The following is a 14,719-nucleotide window of genomic DNA, read 5'->3' as shown; positions in this document are numbered from 1 at the left end:
AGAAAACAATTTGGAATTCCTGAAAACTATTGAGCATCTATTCTACGAATGTTGTTATTCTAATGCTTTTTGGGATGATGTACATTATTGGCTTTTTACTAAAATTCCATACTTAACAGATATTTCTATTAAGAATATAATTTTTGGGTTCATTTTGGAAAACAAAACTGTAGAATTTATCTTAGATGTTATAATTATCCTGGGAAAATTTTATGTACACAAATGCAGATTTATGAAGACCAAACCATATTTTTTCACATTTCATAAAGAACTCTGCTTATTCTTTAGATCTGTAAACCTAATGGGAAAAATATGCTCTGAAACTTCAAGATATTATATGTGATTTGAAGCTTTTTGATAACCCATAATTTATTGTTCACAATATCTTTGTATTTTCTTTATTTTATTTATTTTTATTCTTATCTTTTTTCTGTTTAAACATTTATCTTTTTATTCCTTCTGTATACTGTTCAAATTTGTGTTTTCATTTGTTGTAAATTTCAACTATTGTTAAAAAAAAAAAAAAAATAAAAATAAAAATATTCTAACCTGTTCCTGTCTGATTTCACGTGCCTGTATTTTTGTTACCGTCCGAAGACCGGAAAATGCTTTCGCGGAAGTGACGTGTGGTTCGCGCATGCTTCCGCATACCGAAAATGCAGCCACAGTGCCTCCTCCTGCCTGCGTTAATAACTACTCTCCTTCCTTAGTGCCTGTGCGCCCCCTGCTGACCAGAGGCTGTCACACCTCAGAATTCTTCATTCTGCCTGAGCCACCTAAATCCTTCATTTACCCATTCTGTGCCTGTGTTCATTGGGGTCCAAATAGAAATCCTTTCAATAAAGTGTAGCTTTTAGACAATTCTAATATTTCTAGTATCCAATCACTCTGACAGTCACATTTCCGGTTCCGGGTCACGACCAGCAGACGCATGTGTGGTTTCTGCGCACGTCAGAGACATGCAGTTAGGTGGTGAAAGAGCTTCCGGGTATGTGAATAAAGTGATTAAATAAGTGAATAAATAATTAATAATAATAAAGTGGCGGACGGTCCTGCAAACATGTCTCTAAGCTCTTTATTTTGCATATGAAACTCTGCATTACCGACCTTGACAGTCAGCGTCATTGATGATTTGATTTAGAGTCGCCAAAAGGTTCCAATCTGTAAATAAAGCTTCACGAGATGCTCCACGTCTTCCAGCTTCAAGCATGGCTCTGATAAACTGACAGCTTTGGTTCTTTTCTCATTAAATTACGACTTTAAAACTCGTAGATTTACGAGGTTAAAAGTCGTAAATTTACTAGAAAAAAGCTTGTAATACTCCGTAAGTTCCAGCATGGACATGCACCATCCATAATCAACATCTCCACAGCTACGTTCTCCCCTGAATCAGCGTCACTTTCAGAACAAATGTTTTCACAATCTGAGTCTGAAGACAGAGTTGTGGACCTGGAAATATCGCCGCTATCGCTAGCTCCGACACGCTAAGGAGAAGCCATCTTGCTATGTTGACCCCTCTGACGTCACACGCACCACGTGACCAAAACTGAGCTTTTTTCCTGGAAGAGACAGGTTTGCCAAATTTGGCCTGAAAAATGCAGTTTTATTTCAATATTTCTTGCTCAAAACACGCCAAAACATTTGGAAATGGTAAATATAAGGCGAAATACAGTTAACACCAAAAAAGACCCACAACCCCATTACTAACCCTTTAAGCAAAAAAACTGTGTATCTGTCCCACAGCTAGGCAGTAAAGTCAGTCATGAACAGGCAGGTTGAATGTTGCAGGCTGACCAGATGCGTTTCTGACAGCAGAGATGAAGTTTGACCGATCAGCTGAATGATCCTCATTATATGGAACCATGATTTGGATGCAGAGCAGGTTTTTTATTGTCACTTTCTGGCTAATCTCAACCTTTTGTTTTGAGTTTCTTTACTAACACCAGCCAGGTTCGTTTTTCTGTCATGCTGACAAATAGCTCCCCAGAAGGAACTGTCGTGTTGCAATGCTCCCCTCTAGTGTTGGAAACAGCTCAGTTTCATAAATGAAAATACATAAAATAAGACAATTATATCAAATTAAATTACATTCATTTTATGAAGATCTTGTATCTCAAACACTATAAACTGAATAAACTATTGGAAAAAAATCATTTTATAAGCATTTTTGACAACGTATTGTGGAACGTTGCCACATTCACCTCAGAGCACAAGGATGCTGTACTGTAAAATGACTAATTTCCACATATCGTTGAAAAACGTGAACCTAGAGCAAAATGAAACAGCAGAAATAATCGTAAAATATTTTTGATTATCAAATAATATATTTTTCATGTAAGCATTTTTGTGTTCTCAATAAAAGTTAATCAAATACACTAATCTTGTCTTTACCTTAAAATGCATTTTGGTGGAGAAAAGTAAGTCATATTAGTTCAGTGTCCATTAGTAAAGAGAAACATTTCTTTAAAAAAATGCAGATCTGGGATCATGATAATTGTTTCATAATCAAATCAATTCAAAACCGAAATCGTTGCCTCCTCAATCCTAATCAAATGGAATTGTGAGGTGCCACAAGACTCCCACCTGTTACACACTGTTGCCTTTACCAGATCACTCCTGTAAACAGGCCCGGCATGGGCATTGGCCAGGGTTCTGCAACCTTAGACACTTAAAGAGCCATTTAGGTTGATTTCTTTCAGACCATAACCCAGAAAGAGCCACAAAGTCTCAGCTCACCCTTTAGAGAATTAAGACACTGATTTGTATTTATGTTATTGTTCCTATTGTGACACATATAAAATAACAAATTAATAAATGACTTTTTTTCTATAAAAAATGAATAAATATAGATTTTTTTTCAAAATGTGAAATAGTTTATAACTTTTGACTTCCTTTGAAAATAAAAGGCTTCCTGTGTCAAGTAAGATCATCTTGATGCAGCAAATATAAGACAATATAATGATAATATATTTTTCATTTTGTAGTGCATCCCTGCCAAAAATTAATACATCTAATTCAGAGACCCTTACTGTATTTTTTAACATTAAGAGGACACCTAGAATACTTCATATTGTTTAAAAAAAAATAAAAAAAAATAAAAAATAGAAACTTCGCCTAAAAACCCTTGAATATAAATTTTGGTTGTGTTTACTGACCTGATTTTTTTTTTTTATGGTACACAACAGTAAAGAAATCTGTCAAAATGTTGTAGCTCAAATGCTAAACTGTGAACCGCTTTATGGATTGTTGTAACATTATGGGTAATGCTAGGAGAGTCACAGTGATACAGTTCTTCAGCTGTTTGTCAATGGACAGAATAATATACTTTTTTCACTTTAAAACTTTTTTTTTCACTTAAGTTTTTATTTAAAATAAATAAAAAAAAATGTTTTCTTAAATCAGAAAGCCACAGTGAAGGTGTAAAAGAGTCACATGCTGCTCCGGAGCCTCAGGTTGCAGAACGCTGGCATAGACGGCTGCCTAGGGTGCCATCTGCTGGTGGGGGGCGGTGAATCTCAATGAGTATATTTAATGTTTTGTTTTTTCGCAGTTTGTTTGACCCACCACTCATTTTGCGTATAAATCAATTTAAAAAATAATATTCAAAATCATAAAAAGAGTAATTCAAAAGTTTGAGGTAATTGATCATTTTGCCTGCAGCAATCTCCTTGTTCTCTGTTGTTGGGGGGCGCTGTGGCGATCCCACTGACCCTGTTCTGGGTGGCTGACGTGACCGACTGGCAGGCGGACATCCTCTCTGTGCGGGTGTTGGGGGGCCCAGACTCCCACTGCTTCCTCGGCGGGGGTCTTGGTGTGGGGATGGCCAGGAATTCTGCCTCTTTTTACCTTCAATCATCCACGTCAGTAGAATTAAAAACACCCACCTGAGCACAGGTGACAGCTCAACTGTCCAACTGGTATTCATGAATGCTTTACATGTGTTGGTATGTGCAGTATGCACAAGTATATGCGTGTTAGCTGTAGCTGTATTGAGTACTTGGTATGTCTGTGAAGATTTTTGCAGCAAACGGTATGTCTGCAACATTTGAGTGTGTGTGGACAAGCTCCTCCCCTTTAGACTAACATTTAAACCTGACAGCAATGAGGATAATGAGGCAGCTTGTTGTATTCGACCCCCCACCCCCAACCACCACCACCACTCCTGTAATCATCCTCCAACTTGATTAACCCTTTTTTCCTTCTTTCCGTTCAGTACAACAAAAACAAAAAAATAAAAAAGTATACAAGCAAAATCAATGTAAATAGAGCTTAGCCTCAAATACAAAAGGAGTTTATGCAAATATAAGCCCCTATTGTAACAGTAAAATTGTTCCAACACACGAGAGCTTCAGCTCATATCTCAGCCGTTGGACACAAGTTAAAAATAAAAAAAATAAAAAGGTCCTCACTTAGACCAATGAAAAACTGTTACAATCTATTTGTTTCAAAAGATGAAACTACAAATCTACGTAAGGGAAAATCTCTGTTTTCCTTGTGTTTCTGGCAGCAGTGACGTGTAAATGTGAAGACTGATCTGTGCAGCCCAGCCCTGGTCTTCTCCATCCACCATCCTGTTTGTTTTCCAGCTATTCCTGCTCCACTTGCTGCCGACTCGACTGGTTCAGTCAATCAGAAACTGGACTGACCTGAGCCGGCTTATCAGTACGGCGGGCGGAGCTGGACAAAAAGCATGGGAGTAGCCCTGCATGACCAGTGTTGGACAACTCAGGGTAACCAAGCTGAAGCTACTAATCTACTACTGATAAAGTGAAAAACAGTAAGACATTGACATCAAACTTTTTTGTTGCATTGAAGAGGGTTGAAGTCAAAACATGGTGTTGATGCTTTTTTTCAGTTCAAATATATATTTTAGCATGCATTTATATTTGCATGTATCTAAGATAAAGAAAATGTTAATCATAAAAAAGGGTAACAAAACAATTTTATTTTTGTTACCAGATATTTTTTTAATAGTCACTTTATTATAGTCAAATCTTACCTTAATCACTGTGTATCCCGGTAAAGACAATAATTAACCTAAAAAAATAGACACAAAATAAATAGGGAATTAAATTCAGAATGTATTTCAATAAGGAGGGATCTTGAAAAATGTATTAGTGAAACAGGAATTGAGCATAAATAGTCAGTAATCTATGGCGGTTTGGCTCTGGGCCTCTGCATGCTTGGGATGACCTCAGAACAAGTGAAGCGACCCCAGAGCCTAAACTCTGATGGTGAAGGCGAGACCGCGCCAAAACAAAGAGCCCGAAGGAAGACGGGGCGGAGATGGTTCTGGTATGCAGATAAATAAACTTCTATGAATTTAAAGGCAAGGATTTGATTGTGAAAGTGAGCACTGCAGCATAGCTGTTGGGTCAGAGTAAATAATGAGTAATGTGTAAAAATGACGTTCATCTTCCTTAATGAAATTGTGCCAAAGATTTACAAATACAACTTGTCTCACATAAAAAAAAATAAAAAAAACTTGCATGGCTGTGAATTTTAACAAAAAGGACTGAGAAAATTAGAGAAAACACGTAAGAACATTTTAGGCAAATAAATTGGGTCACAAAACAGAGAAAATTTTACTTCTTTTAGCAGATTTTTTTATTTTGGTTACATGTTTCCTGTTTTTTCATTGTGTCTCACAATAACAAAAAAATTATGACCCCAAAAAAGAGAATATTGACTCAAAAAATGTGCATAGCAGTCAGTTTAAATGGAAAAGAAAGAAACGGTTAAAGAGAATGTGTTTAACACAGGAACATTTTACCCAAATTCATTGGCCGACAAAACAAATGTATTTATATGTCTCATATATATATATATAATATTCATTCTATTTTAGTTAAGTGTTACTTGTTTGGTCATTTTTTTTCTCATATTAAGGACAAAATTGTTAACCTGACTGAAGAAACAAAAACATAAAGTGCAAATTGTTCACACATGTATATAAGTTGTCGATATATTTAAAAAAATGTGCATTAAATGAAATGATTAGATGACAAAAATGCAAACATTAAAAGAGATTTACAAAATGTACATTAACTTAGTTTTAATTCCAAGGGCTGGTGTATAAACAGGTTAAAAAGTGATTTAAATGTAAGTTAAACTGGAGCACTTGGTAAAGGATCTGACTGATGGTCTGAGTCTCATGTTATCAGACCAAACCAAACCCTGCCCGCTCTTTTCTGCGAAAGCCCCCAGCTAAAAATGCTTAATTGTCTTAGGCAAAAGTATTTGTTCCCTCCTTGCCTTTGGGTCTCGAGTCTTTCTTTTGCATATTTTGGCATAGTATATTTTAAAAGGTCGTCTATTTCTCTTGTCCAACCGGCTGAGCCGTTCTAAGCGGATCTACCTGCTTTTCAACGGACCCTCCAGGGGGTGAGTTAGGGAGGAGTCGAGGAGGCTGGATAAAAACCCACTGAGACGGGGATGAGACACTCAGAAGGATTTGGCTCTCCTTTCAGTGTTCTCCACTGCTCTGCTAAACCTCTCTCTGTCTCTGCTCACCTTTTTTTGCACATCTCTTTAAGAAGAAACAGCCATGTCTGTCCAAGCAACCAACATGAAGTCTGTCAGGAGCAGCTATAGCACAAGCGGTGGGGCTGGTCTCAGCAGCAGCCGCATTTCTGTGGGAGCAGGACAGTCGTTTTCCTCCAGATCTGCTTTCTCGGCCAGACCAACAGCTGTAGCCAGCTTTCCAAGTGCCGTAAAGCTCAGGCCTGACGGGGGATTCAGCTCTGGTTCTGCTTACAGCTTTGGCTCTGGTTCCAGCTTTCGCATTAGCAGTGGTGCTGGTTTTGGATCTGGCTCTGGTTTTGGCGGTGGTAGAATTGGTTTCGGTACAGGCTTTGTACCTGGAGTTGGAGGCCCTACAATGCCAATGATCACGTCCGTTCAGTTCAACCAGAGCCTGCTGACCCCCCTCGACCTCAAGATCGACCCCAACATCCAGGTTGTCCGTAACCAGGAGAAAGAGCAGATCAAGACCCTGAACAACCGCTTCGCCAACTTCATCGACAAGGTGAGTTCATGTCTTTTACTGCCCAACATTTTTGAGACTAGAAGGAGCCAATCTAACTACTTTCTCTTAAAATTTTCCTGTTAGTAGAATTTAATTAAAGGCATTGAAAGGCTGTAAACTAATGCTGCAGCACACTTTCTATAAAGCACCACCTGAGCTCCTAAAATATTTAAGAGCAACTGATCCTCACCGTCCAACAGAGTCAACAATGGGACTCAGCTGCCCAGGCTAGGATCCGAGATAAAAGTATGTCAGCTAAAACAGACAACTAAGATAATTTACTAAACCAACTCAAAGTCACACTCAGAACAAAAGAAAATAAGTACAATGAATTGCAAATGTTTTCAGTTTGAATTGACTAAATGTTTTTAGTCAAAGCAATTCTCTCAAAGTTTGTAAGATCTAACATTTACAACGAGATGTGAAAGCTGACACCTCCCTTCATCACAGGGATTAGTTTGTATCATAGAAGGCCTCACTTAGGGCTTCATTACAAATGTTTTACAGTTGCAAAAATGTTTTTAGGATCTACATTTTTGATAACTTGTACGTAAGTTTAACTTTATTCAATCTACATGTGATTCCTAAAAACATGTGAAAACTTTTTGTTATTCCAAAAAAAGTTCCAACATGAAACTACCATCAAGTTCCATAAATAGAATTTGCTGATAACAAAATGTAATCAAGTAAAAAAGAGAAAAATAATATTTTGATTATGTGAGCAAATGATTTAAATGTGACAAATCTCGCAGGTCCGTTTCCTGGAGCAGCAGAACAAAATGCTGGAGACCAAATGGAGTTTCCTTCAGGAGGAGACCACCACACGCTCCAACATCGACGCCATGTTCGAGGCGTACATCGGCAACCTTCGCAGACAGCTGGACGGGCTCGGCAACGAGAAGATGAAGCTGGAGGGAGAAGTGAAGAACATGCAAGGATTGGTGGAGGACTTTAAGATGAAGTGAGTCCAAGCAGGGAATGTAACTTCGCTAGTTAAATAGGTGGACCTAGATTAGAAAAAGAGTACAATGATTTTCCATCTGCTCCTCTTTCCACCATTAGGTATGAAGATGAAATCAACAAGCGTGCCTCTGTGGAGAACGAATTTGTGCTCCTCAAGAAGGTGAGGATTAATCTGACATTTGCTGGTTGTTATCTTTAGTAATTCTCTTTGACCTTAATAACCACCTCTCCTCTTTCAGGATGTAGATGCCGCCTTCATGGGCAAAATTGAGCTGGAGGCCAGGGTAGATGCTCTTCAAGATGAAATTCAATTCCTCAGAAGTGTCTACGAAGCGGTAAGTCCCAACCCCCTCCCCCCAAAAAAACCTCTACGTGTTCCCACCAAAGTTAGTCTCAACTCAACAAGTCTCAACAACAGTTCTTGAAAAACAACCAACTGTGTGCTGTCCACAGGAACTCAGTGAGCTTCAGGGACAGATCAAGGACACCTCAGTCATCGTGGAGATGGACAACAGCCGCGACCTGGACATGGACTCTATTGTGGCTGAAGTCAGAGCTCAGTATGAGGAGATTGCCAACAACAGCCGAGCTGAAGCTGAGAAGTGGTACCAGCAAAAGGTAAGCAATGGAATAATGGGAGAATCACTGAGCTCCGTCCAGTTGGTTAATGCCTATTTCTATGTCTGCTTCTCAGTTCCAGGAGATGAAGGGTAATGCAGATAAAGCTGGAGATGACCTTCGCAACACCAAGATGGAGATTTCTGAGCTCAACCGCATGATCAGCCGCATCCAGAATGAGATCGAGGCTGTCAAGGGACAGGTAGCAGCACAAGGTTTATAGGTATTGCTTTCCTTAAGAAAAAGATGACACGACCTATGCTGACTTTTCCACCACCTAGCGCTCCAACCTCGAGGCCCAGATCGCAGAGGCCGAGGAGCGTGGTGAGATGGCAGTGAAAGACGCCAAGCTTCGTATCAAGGAACTGGAAGAGGCCCTGCAGAAAGCCAAACAGGATATGGCCAGACAGGTCCGCGAGTACCAGGAGCTCATGAACGTCAAGCTGGCTCTGGACATTGAGATTGCCACCTACAGGAAGCTTCTGGAAGGAGAAGAGTACAGGTAAAGCTTGTTCCCACAGACAGAAACAGTGCTAGTTTTATACATCGACAGCTAAAAACTCTCCCCCATTATTGCCGTAGAATTTCCTCCGGTGGTGGCGCCACAAACATCCGGGTGCAGTCTTCAAGCTCCGGTGGTGGTATGTATGAATATGCAACTGTATAAGTTAAAATTGAGAAAGAACAGAAAATCCTCTAACATTGTGCTGATTTCATCCCTAGGTGTTAGTTCAGGAATGGGCAGCGGTATGAGCGGAGGTTGGGGTGGAGGTTCCAGCAGCTTCGGATATGGCTCAAGTGGAGCTGGAGGATATGGAGGAGGCATGTCCATCGGAGGCTTCAGCTCAAAAAGCACCACCAGTCGGGTCTCTACACGCTATTAATAAAAATATCAACGTTTGTTGAAGCCCTCACCCACTGTTTGCTCCATGAATCCACTCAGGCTTCCAGAAACCCAGTCCCATCTTCTCCTGCATACACAGCATTTGCTGACATTTCCTGGTAGAGAGAGTCTGTTCTTTTATCCAAAAACAAGGCAGAAAAATAGTAAGACCAAAAAGCAAGAGCCACAGAGATTTGAGTCAATCCTGTCGTCTTTCGAACAGTCAGCCTGGCTGTCTTTTGGTTGCTGGATATGCTGTTGAGCAGACAAAGCAAAACTTGTAGTGTAACAACAGAAAATCCTGAAAACAACAACCACTAAGCACAATGAGCGACGTCTGTACAAAAGGAGGACTAGATACACTTCTAAAATTGCATGCACTGTGTAGGACATTTAGTTCCACCACAATGACTCCTTTTATTTTTAACTTGTGCAAGTTACCACCACCAAAAGCAGTCCTATGTAATGTTCTTTTTCCTCTTCCTTCTCACTTCCTGTTCCAGAGGGAACTCGCAGCTGCCATATCTCTAAATAAATGGTTTCTTTTGATGTAATTTTTTCCTGTTCACAAACTTACATGAGGCTGACTGCTACAACCAGATTTATAATGAATTGTACCATCGAAACATCTGTAATAAATCTGTGTTCAATTTCCTAATGGGTACCTTGTGTCTTTTTTCCTTTATGTTTTTTATAATTCAACCAATAATGTCCTCATTGGCGACACCATCAAGCACTCAAATGACAGAACCGATCAAACATTAGCTGCAGTGTTCCAGCCATTACCCTCACCGCTGTCTTCTTGTTAAACAAACTTCAAAAGTTTGAGAGTTCCATTCCAAGTCAATTTCTAGGATATAGTTTATGCAGAGGGGCTAAGTTGTGAGTGGTATCACCAGCACAAAGCATCCCCATTCCTAAGAGCTTGGAGCATGAGGTTGTGGCCCCTCCAACATATTCTCTTTACCACTAATAAACTCATTTAAAATTTGATTTTTTTTTCCTGTGCTCCAGATTCACAACAATTTGAATAAAGAAAATATTCAATGATGCAATTTTTAGCTTAATTTTCTTTATATAGCCTTTTCCATTTATATATGCCCTTTCCCGACCAGAGAACGGTAGTTTGCCCTCTCTCTGTGGGTGGAGTGCTACTGCCTCAGGTGGAGAAGTTTAAATATGTTGGGGTCTTGTTCACAAGTGAGGGAAGATTGGAGCATGATATTGACAGGAGGATTGGAGCAGTGTCTGGACGCCTCCCTGGGGAGGTGTTCTGGGAATATCAAATGGTCCTGGGGAAGTCCCAGGACACGCTGGAGAGGCTATGTCTCTCGGCTGGCCTGGGAACGCCTAGGGGTCTAGAGGAGCTGGAGGAAGCGGCCGAGGGAAGGGAAGTCTGGGCGTCTTTGCTTAAACTGCAGTCCCCATGACCCTGTCCCCGATGAGCGAAGAAGATGAATGGATGGATGCCCTCCATCATCAGAAAAAGGCCACAAGAACACCGAAAACATAATTTTGACTGGAGTGGGTCTTTAAATTAGTTTGTGGTGCAGTTAAGCATGTGGGATTACAACTTGATGCTGTTGGCAGGATCAAACAAGAGTTTGCAATGTTACACACTAGGAGAGCCATTTGAACCAGTTTCCTATGGACCAAAACCAAGGTAGAACTGCAAAGTCTGACTTCACCATTAAGAAAAACATATTTATGTGTTTGTGGCCATTTATTTATATGCCATAGCTGCACTCCTCCCTCATCCACATCTGTGGGGGAGCTAATCAAGTAATTAGCAACACCTGTTTAACTCTCTTTATTAGGAGCTGCCGCCCTGCAGTCTGTGTCAGTTTGTCTCACGACCCTGTTCATGTCAACCTTTGGAACTAACCTGCAAATCTGTCTCTGAGAAATCCCGAACTTTCCAGTCCATGAGTCTTACTCCAGCACCTGGCTTTAATTTAAAGTACGCCAAACTGCCATTAAACATAGCAAATTAAGAGCAAAAAATTCTAAGCAAAAAGAAACTAAGATTATAAATGAGCTTAACCAGATTTGTTCTAAACCTCTTTTCAATAATGACGATAAACAACAGCGAAGCATTTTACAGTGTTCTCTTGACGATCTTTATATTAAAAAAGCAAAATGAGCCTTCATAAGATCACAAGCAAAGTGGGTGGAGTTGGGTGAAAAGAGTACATCTTATTTCTGCAATCTAGAAAAGAAGACACAAGAGAGAAATGCTATTAAAAAACGTCACATTGATAATCAATTATGTTCTGATCCTAAAAAGATCTCTAAAGAAATAAGCTCATCTTATAGCAAGCCGTACACTTCATCCTACTTAATTCCACACGTTATCATTTTTCCAGTCAGTTAAAGATTTGATACCTAAAATTGATGACAATTTTAAACATTCTTGTGATTCAGAAATAACTTTGCAAGAATTAGAAAAGTCTTTAAGTTGTCTGTCCAATGATAAAGCTCCAGGTTGTGACGGACTGACAAGTAATTTTTACAAATTCTTCTGGGATTGTATCAAAGAATTCATTTTGAAGTGTCTAAAGAAGTGATTAAAAATGAATCTTTAACACATACAATGAAGCAGGGTGTAATCACCAGTGGCGGGCCGTCAGGGCCTGCAAGGCCTTCTCTGCTGGCCTAAAAATATCTGAATCACAGACTGATATTAATTATTATTTATTTCCGTGAATACGTATTCTATAATTCCAAATGCTCTGTCTTCGTCCTTTCATTGCTGTCTCCCTGGTTGCGCTGCTTCCAGACGTGTATTTTCCTATTTAAGCATTAACCAATCACATTGCAGCACCATTTGTTGCTAGGGTCAAAGAAATCTTCCTGGAGGCCTTCACAATCATTTCTGCGGGCCCTGTAGCATAAAATAATTGTCGACCAAACTGTTGCTTCAACCAATCAGATTTGGAGTAGGCGACAGAAAGGCCAGCTAGCAGGCGCACGGAAACGTCATCATTTTCACGAGCTTTGATTGGACAGCTCACAGCTCGCTCTGGTTCTGCGTTATGTGCCGGACACAGGTGCCGAGGAGCGGTGTGTCAGGTTGCCAGTGGAAAGCGTCTCATCGTCTGATTTTTGGTGGAAAATGAATGTCTGGGTAAAGTTGTGGCACAGTTTTGTCTGGCACGGGTAAAGGAGTTCCGTGACTCCGTTGAGCGGGAGAGAAGCTGATACGAGGAAATCTACGAGGCCCCTGAACGCACCGTGGGCGCGTGTAGCGCAAAATCTTCGCGCGCAACAGACCCGGGGGGAGGGGGGGCTCCGTCCGCCTCAGCCCTGGAGGAGGACGACAAAGGACGCTCCGCGGCAGCGGCGGCACCTTTCCTTTTCCGGTAATGATCCTTCCGCAGGTTCACCTACGGAAACCTTGTTACATCTTTACTTCCTCTAAATAATCAAGTTTGATCGTATTCTCCCCGCCATCGCTTTTTTAGAGCTTTCACCATCGTCATCTGAAGCCCCTGTATCCTCAGATGAGGAAACCTCCGGTTCAAACTGGTAGGGCTGTACACCCTCTGAACCCTGTGTCCTTAAAATTCCCGTGTTTGATGAAGGCTCATCACCTTCATCCAAAGAAATATCCGCTAAATCGTGGTCTACGTCGCTTCTCAAACCGTCCGCCATTGTTGTTTACACTCTGGGATCCCTGAAGTGACGTCACGCGCAGCCCCCGCCCATCACCACCTATCGCCCAAATTTAAAGCTGTGCACGACCATATAATGATCAATAAAATCGTGCTGGATCATTTTAAGTGAATATTTTTATCAGATTCGTTTTCCAAGTTCCATTGACTTTCTAAATTAAAAAAAAAAAAAATTGCCACTGCACGAGGCCTTTAATAGAACCCTTAAAATAAACTAGCTTAAATCATTTGTTAAAAATCAAAATAGTGTTTGGTTTACTATTCCTAATAAAATATTTTCCAACCTAGGAGGAATCCAAGTTAGTTGTGATTTCAACATCAAAAAGCTTCCCATTTAACTTTCCTCTTTTCATCAGCAGGTTCTTCTTTATTGGAAACTCATTTACAACCATAATTACAGTCCACATAACACTCCTCTATGGAACTGCTAATACATAGCTATCAGAAACAAATCCCTCTTTGCACCAAAATGGTTTCAAAATGGAATATGGTCCTTAATGCACTTACTTAATGACAATGCTACCTTCATGTTTTTTGAGGATTTGAATAGTTTGAATAAATTATGAAGGCCATTGTAACGAAGGCGCTGAGACAAGTGGATCCATATCAAAGGTTTAATGGCGTGAGTAACAACCAAAGGCAAGGCAGGGCTGAGTCATAATCCAGGCAAGATTCAAACACATGGAGCGAGGCTGATAGACGAGGAAACAGGCGAGGGTCAGACCACAGAGAAACAGACAAGAAATAATAATAATACATTTTATTTAATGCGCCTTTCATGTCACCCAAGGACACTGTACATGATAAAACAGAATAAATAGACATAAAAACAGAGCACAATAAATGTGATGTGGTCATAGGTTGAAATCCTAGAGATTATACGATGAATTCTGGATCAGCTGTAATTTATTGAGGGTTTTGTTAGGGAGACCATAGAGGAGGGAATTACAATAATCGAGGCGGGAGGTGACTAAACTGTGAACCAAAATCAAAGCGGAGTGGACCGTAAGAGAGGGGCGGAGACGATTTATGCTGCGCAGGTGGAAATAGGCAGCTCGGGTAACGTTATTGATGTGGTTACGAAATGATAGTGTGCTGTCGAGGATGACACCCAGACTCTTTACCTGAGGAGAGGAGGACACAGAAGCTGAATCTACAGGGATTGTGATACTTGGCACTTTAGAGAGGGTGGATTTAGAGCCTACAAGAAGTATTTCAGTTTTGTCGCTATTGAGTTTAAGAAAGTTTGACGTGAACCAGTTTTTTATTCCAGATAGACAGGAGGAGAGGGACGGAGGTGGAAGAGAGGAATTAGGTTTACTGGACAGATAGAGCTGGGTGTCATCCGCAAAACAATGAAAATCAATATTGAATTTACGAAAAATATTGCCAAGGGGGAGGAGGTAAGTAATGAAGAGGAGGGGGCCGAGGACGGAACCTTGGGGAACACCGGTGTTAACTGATGATGACTGAGATCTAAATGATTTAAGCTGGATGAACTGAGTGCGGTCATAGAAGTAAGACTTTAACCAGTGGAGGGGGGTGGAGGTAATA

The 14,719-nt window shown here is 40.3% G+C and overlaps 1 protein-coding gene across 1 annotated transcript; it reads left to right on the top strand.

The window, feature by feature from the left end:
* Positions 1-6,450: 6,450 nt before the first annotated feature.
* Positions 6,451-10,149, top strand: LOC112159645 (keratin, type II cytoskeletal 8). Its single transcript, XM_024293860.2, has 9 exons — positions 6,451-7,027; positions 7,780-7,988; positions 8,090-8,150; positions 8,230-8,325; positions 8,444-8,608; positions 8,685-8,810; positions 8,890-9,110; positions 9,191-9,249; positions 9,332-10,149. The coding sequence occupies exons 1-9, from the start codon at positions 6,548-6,550 to the stop codon at positions 9,490-9,492; spliced, it is 1,578 nt and encodes a 525-aa protein (XP_024149628.1). The 5' UTR covers positions 6,451-6,547; the 3' UTR covers positions 9,493-10,149.
* Positions 10,150-14,719: the final 4,570 nt, after the last annotated feature.

This window comes from Oryzias melastigma, linkage group LG7 (genome assembly GCF_002922805.2).
Source record: "Oryzias melastigma strain HK-1 linkage group LG7, ASM292280v2, whole genome shotgun sequence".
Classification (NCBI taxonomy): Eukaryota; Metazoa; Chordata; class Actinopteri; order Beloniformes; family Adrianichthyidae; genus Oryzias; species Oryzias melastigma.
This window is presented reverse-complemented; position numbering and strand designations above follow the sequence as displayed.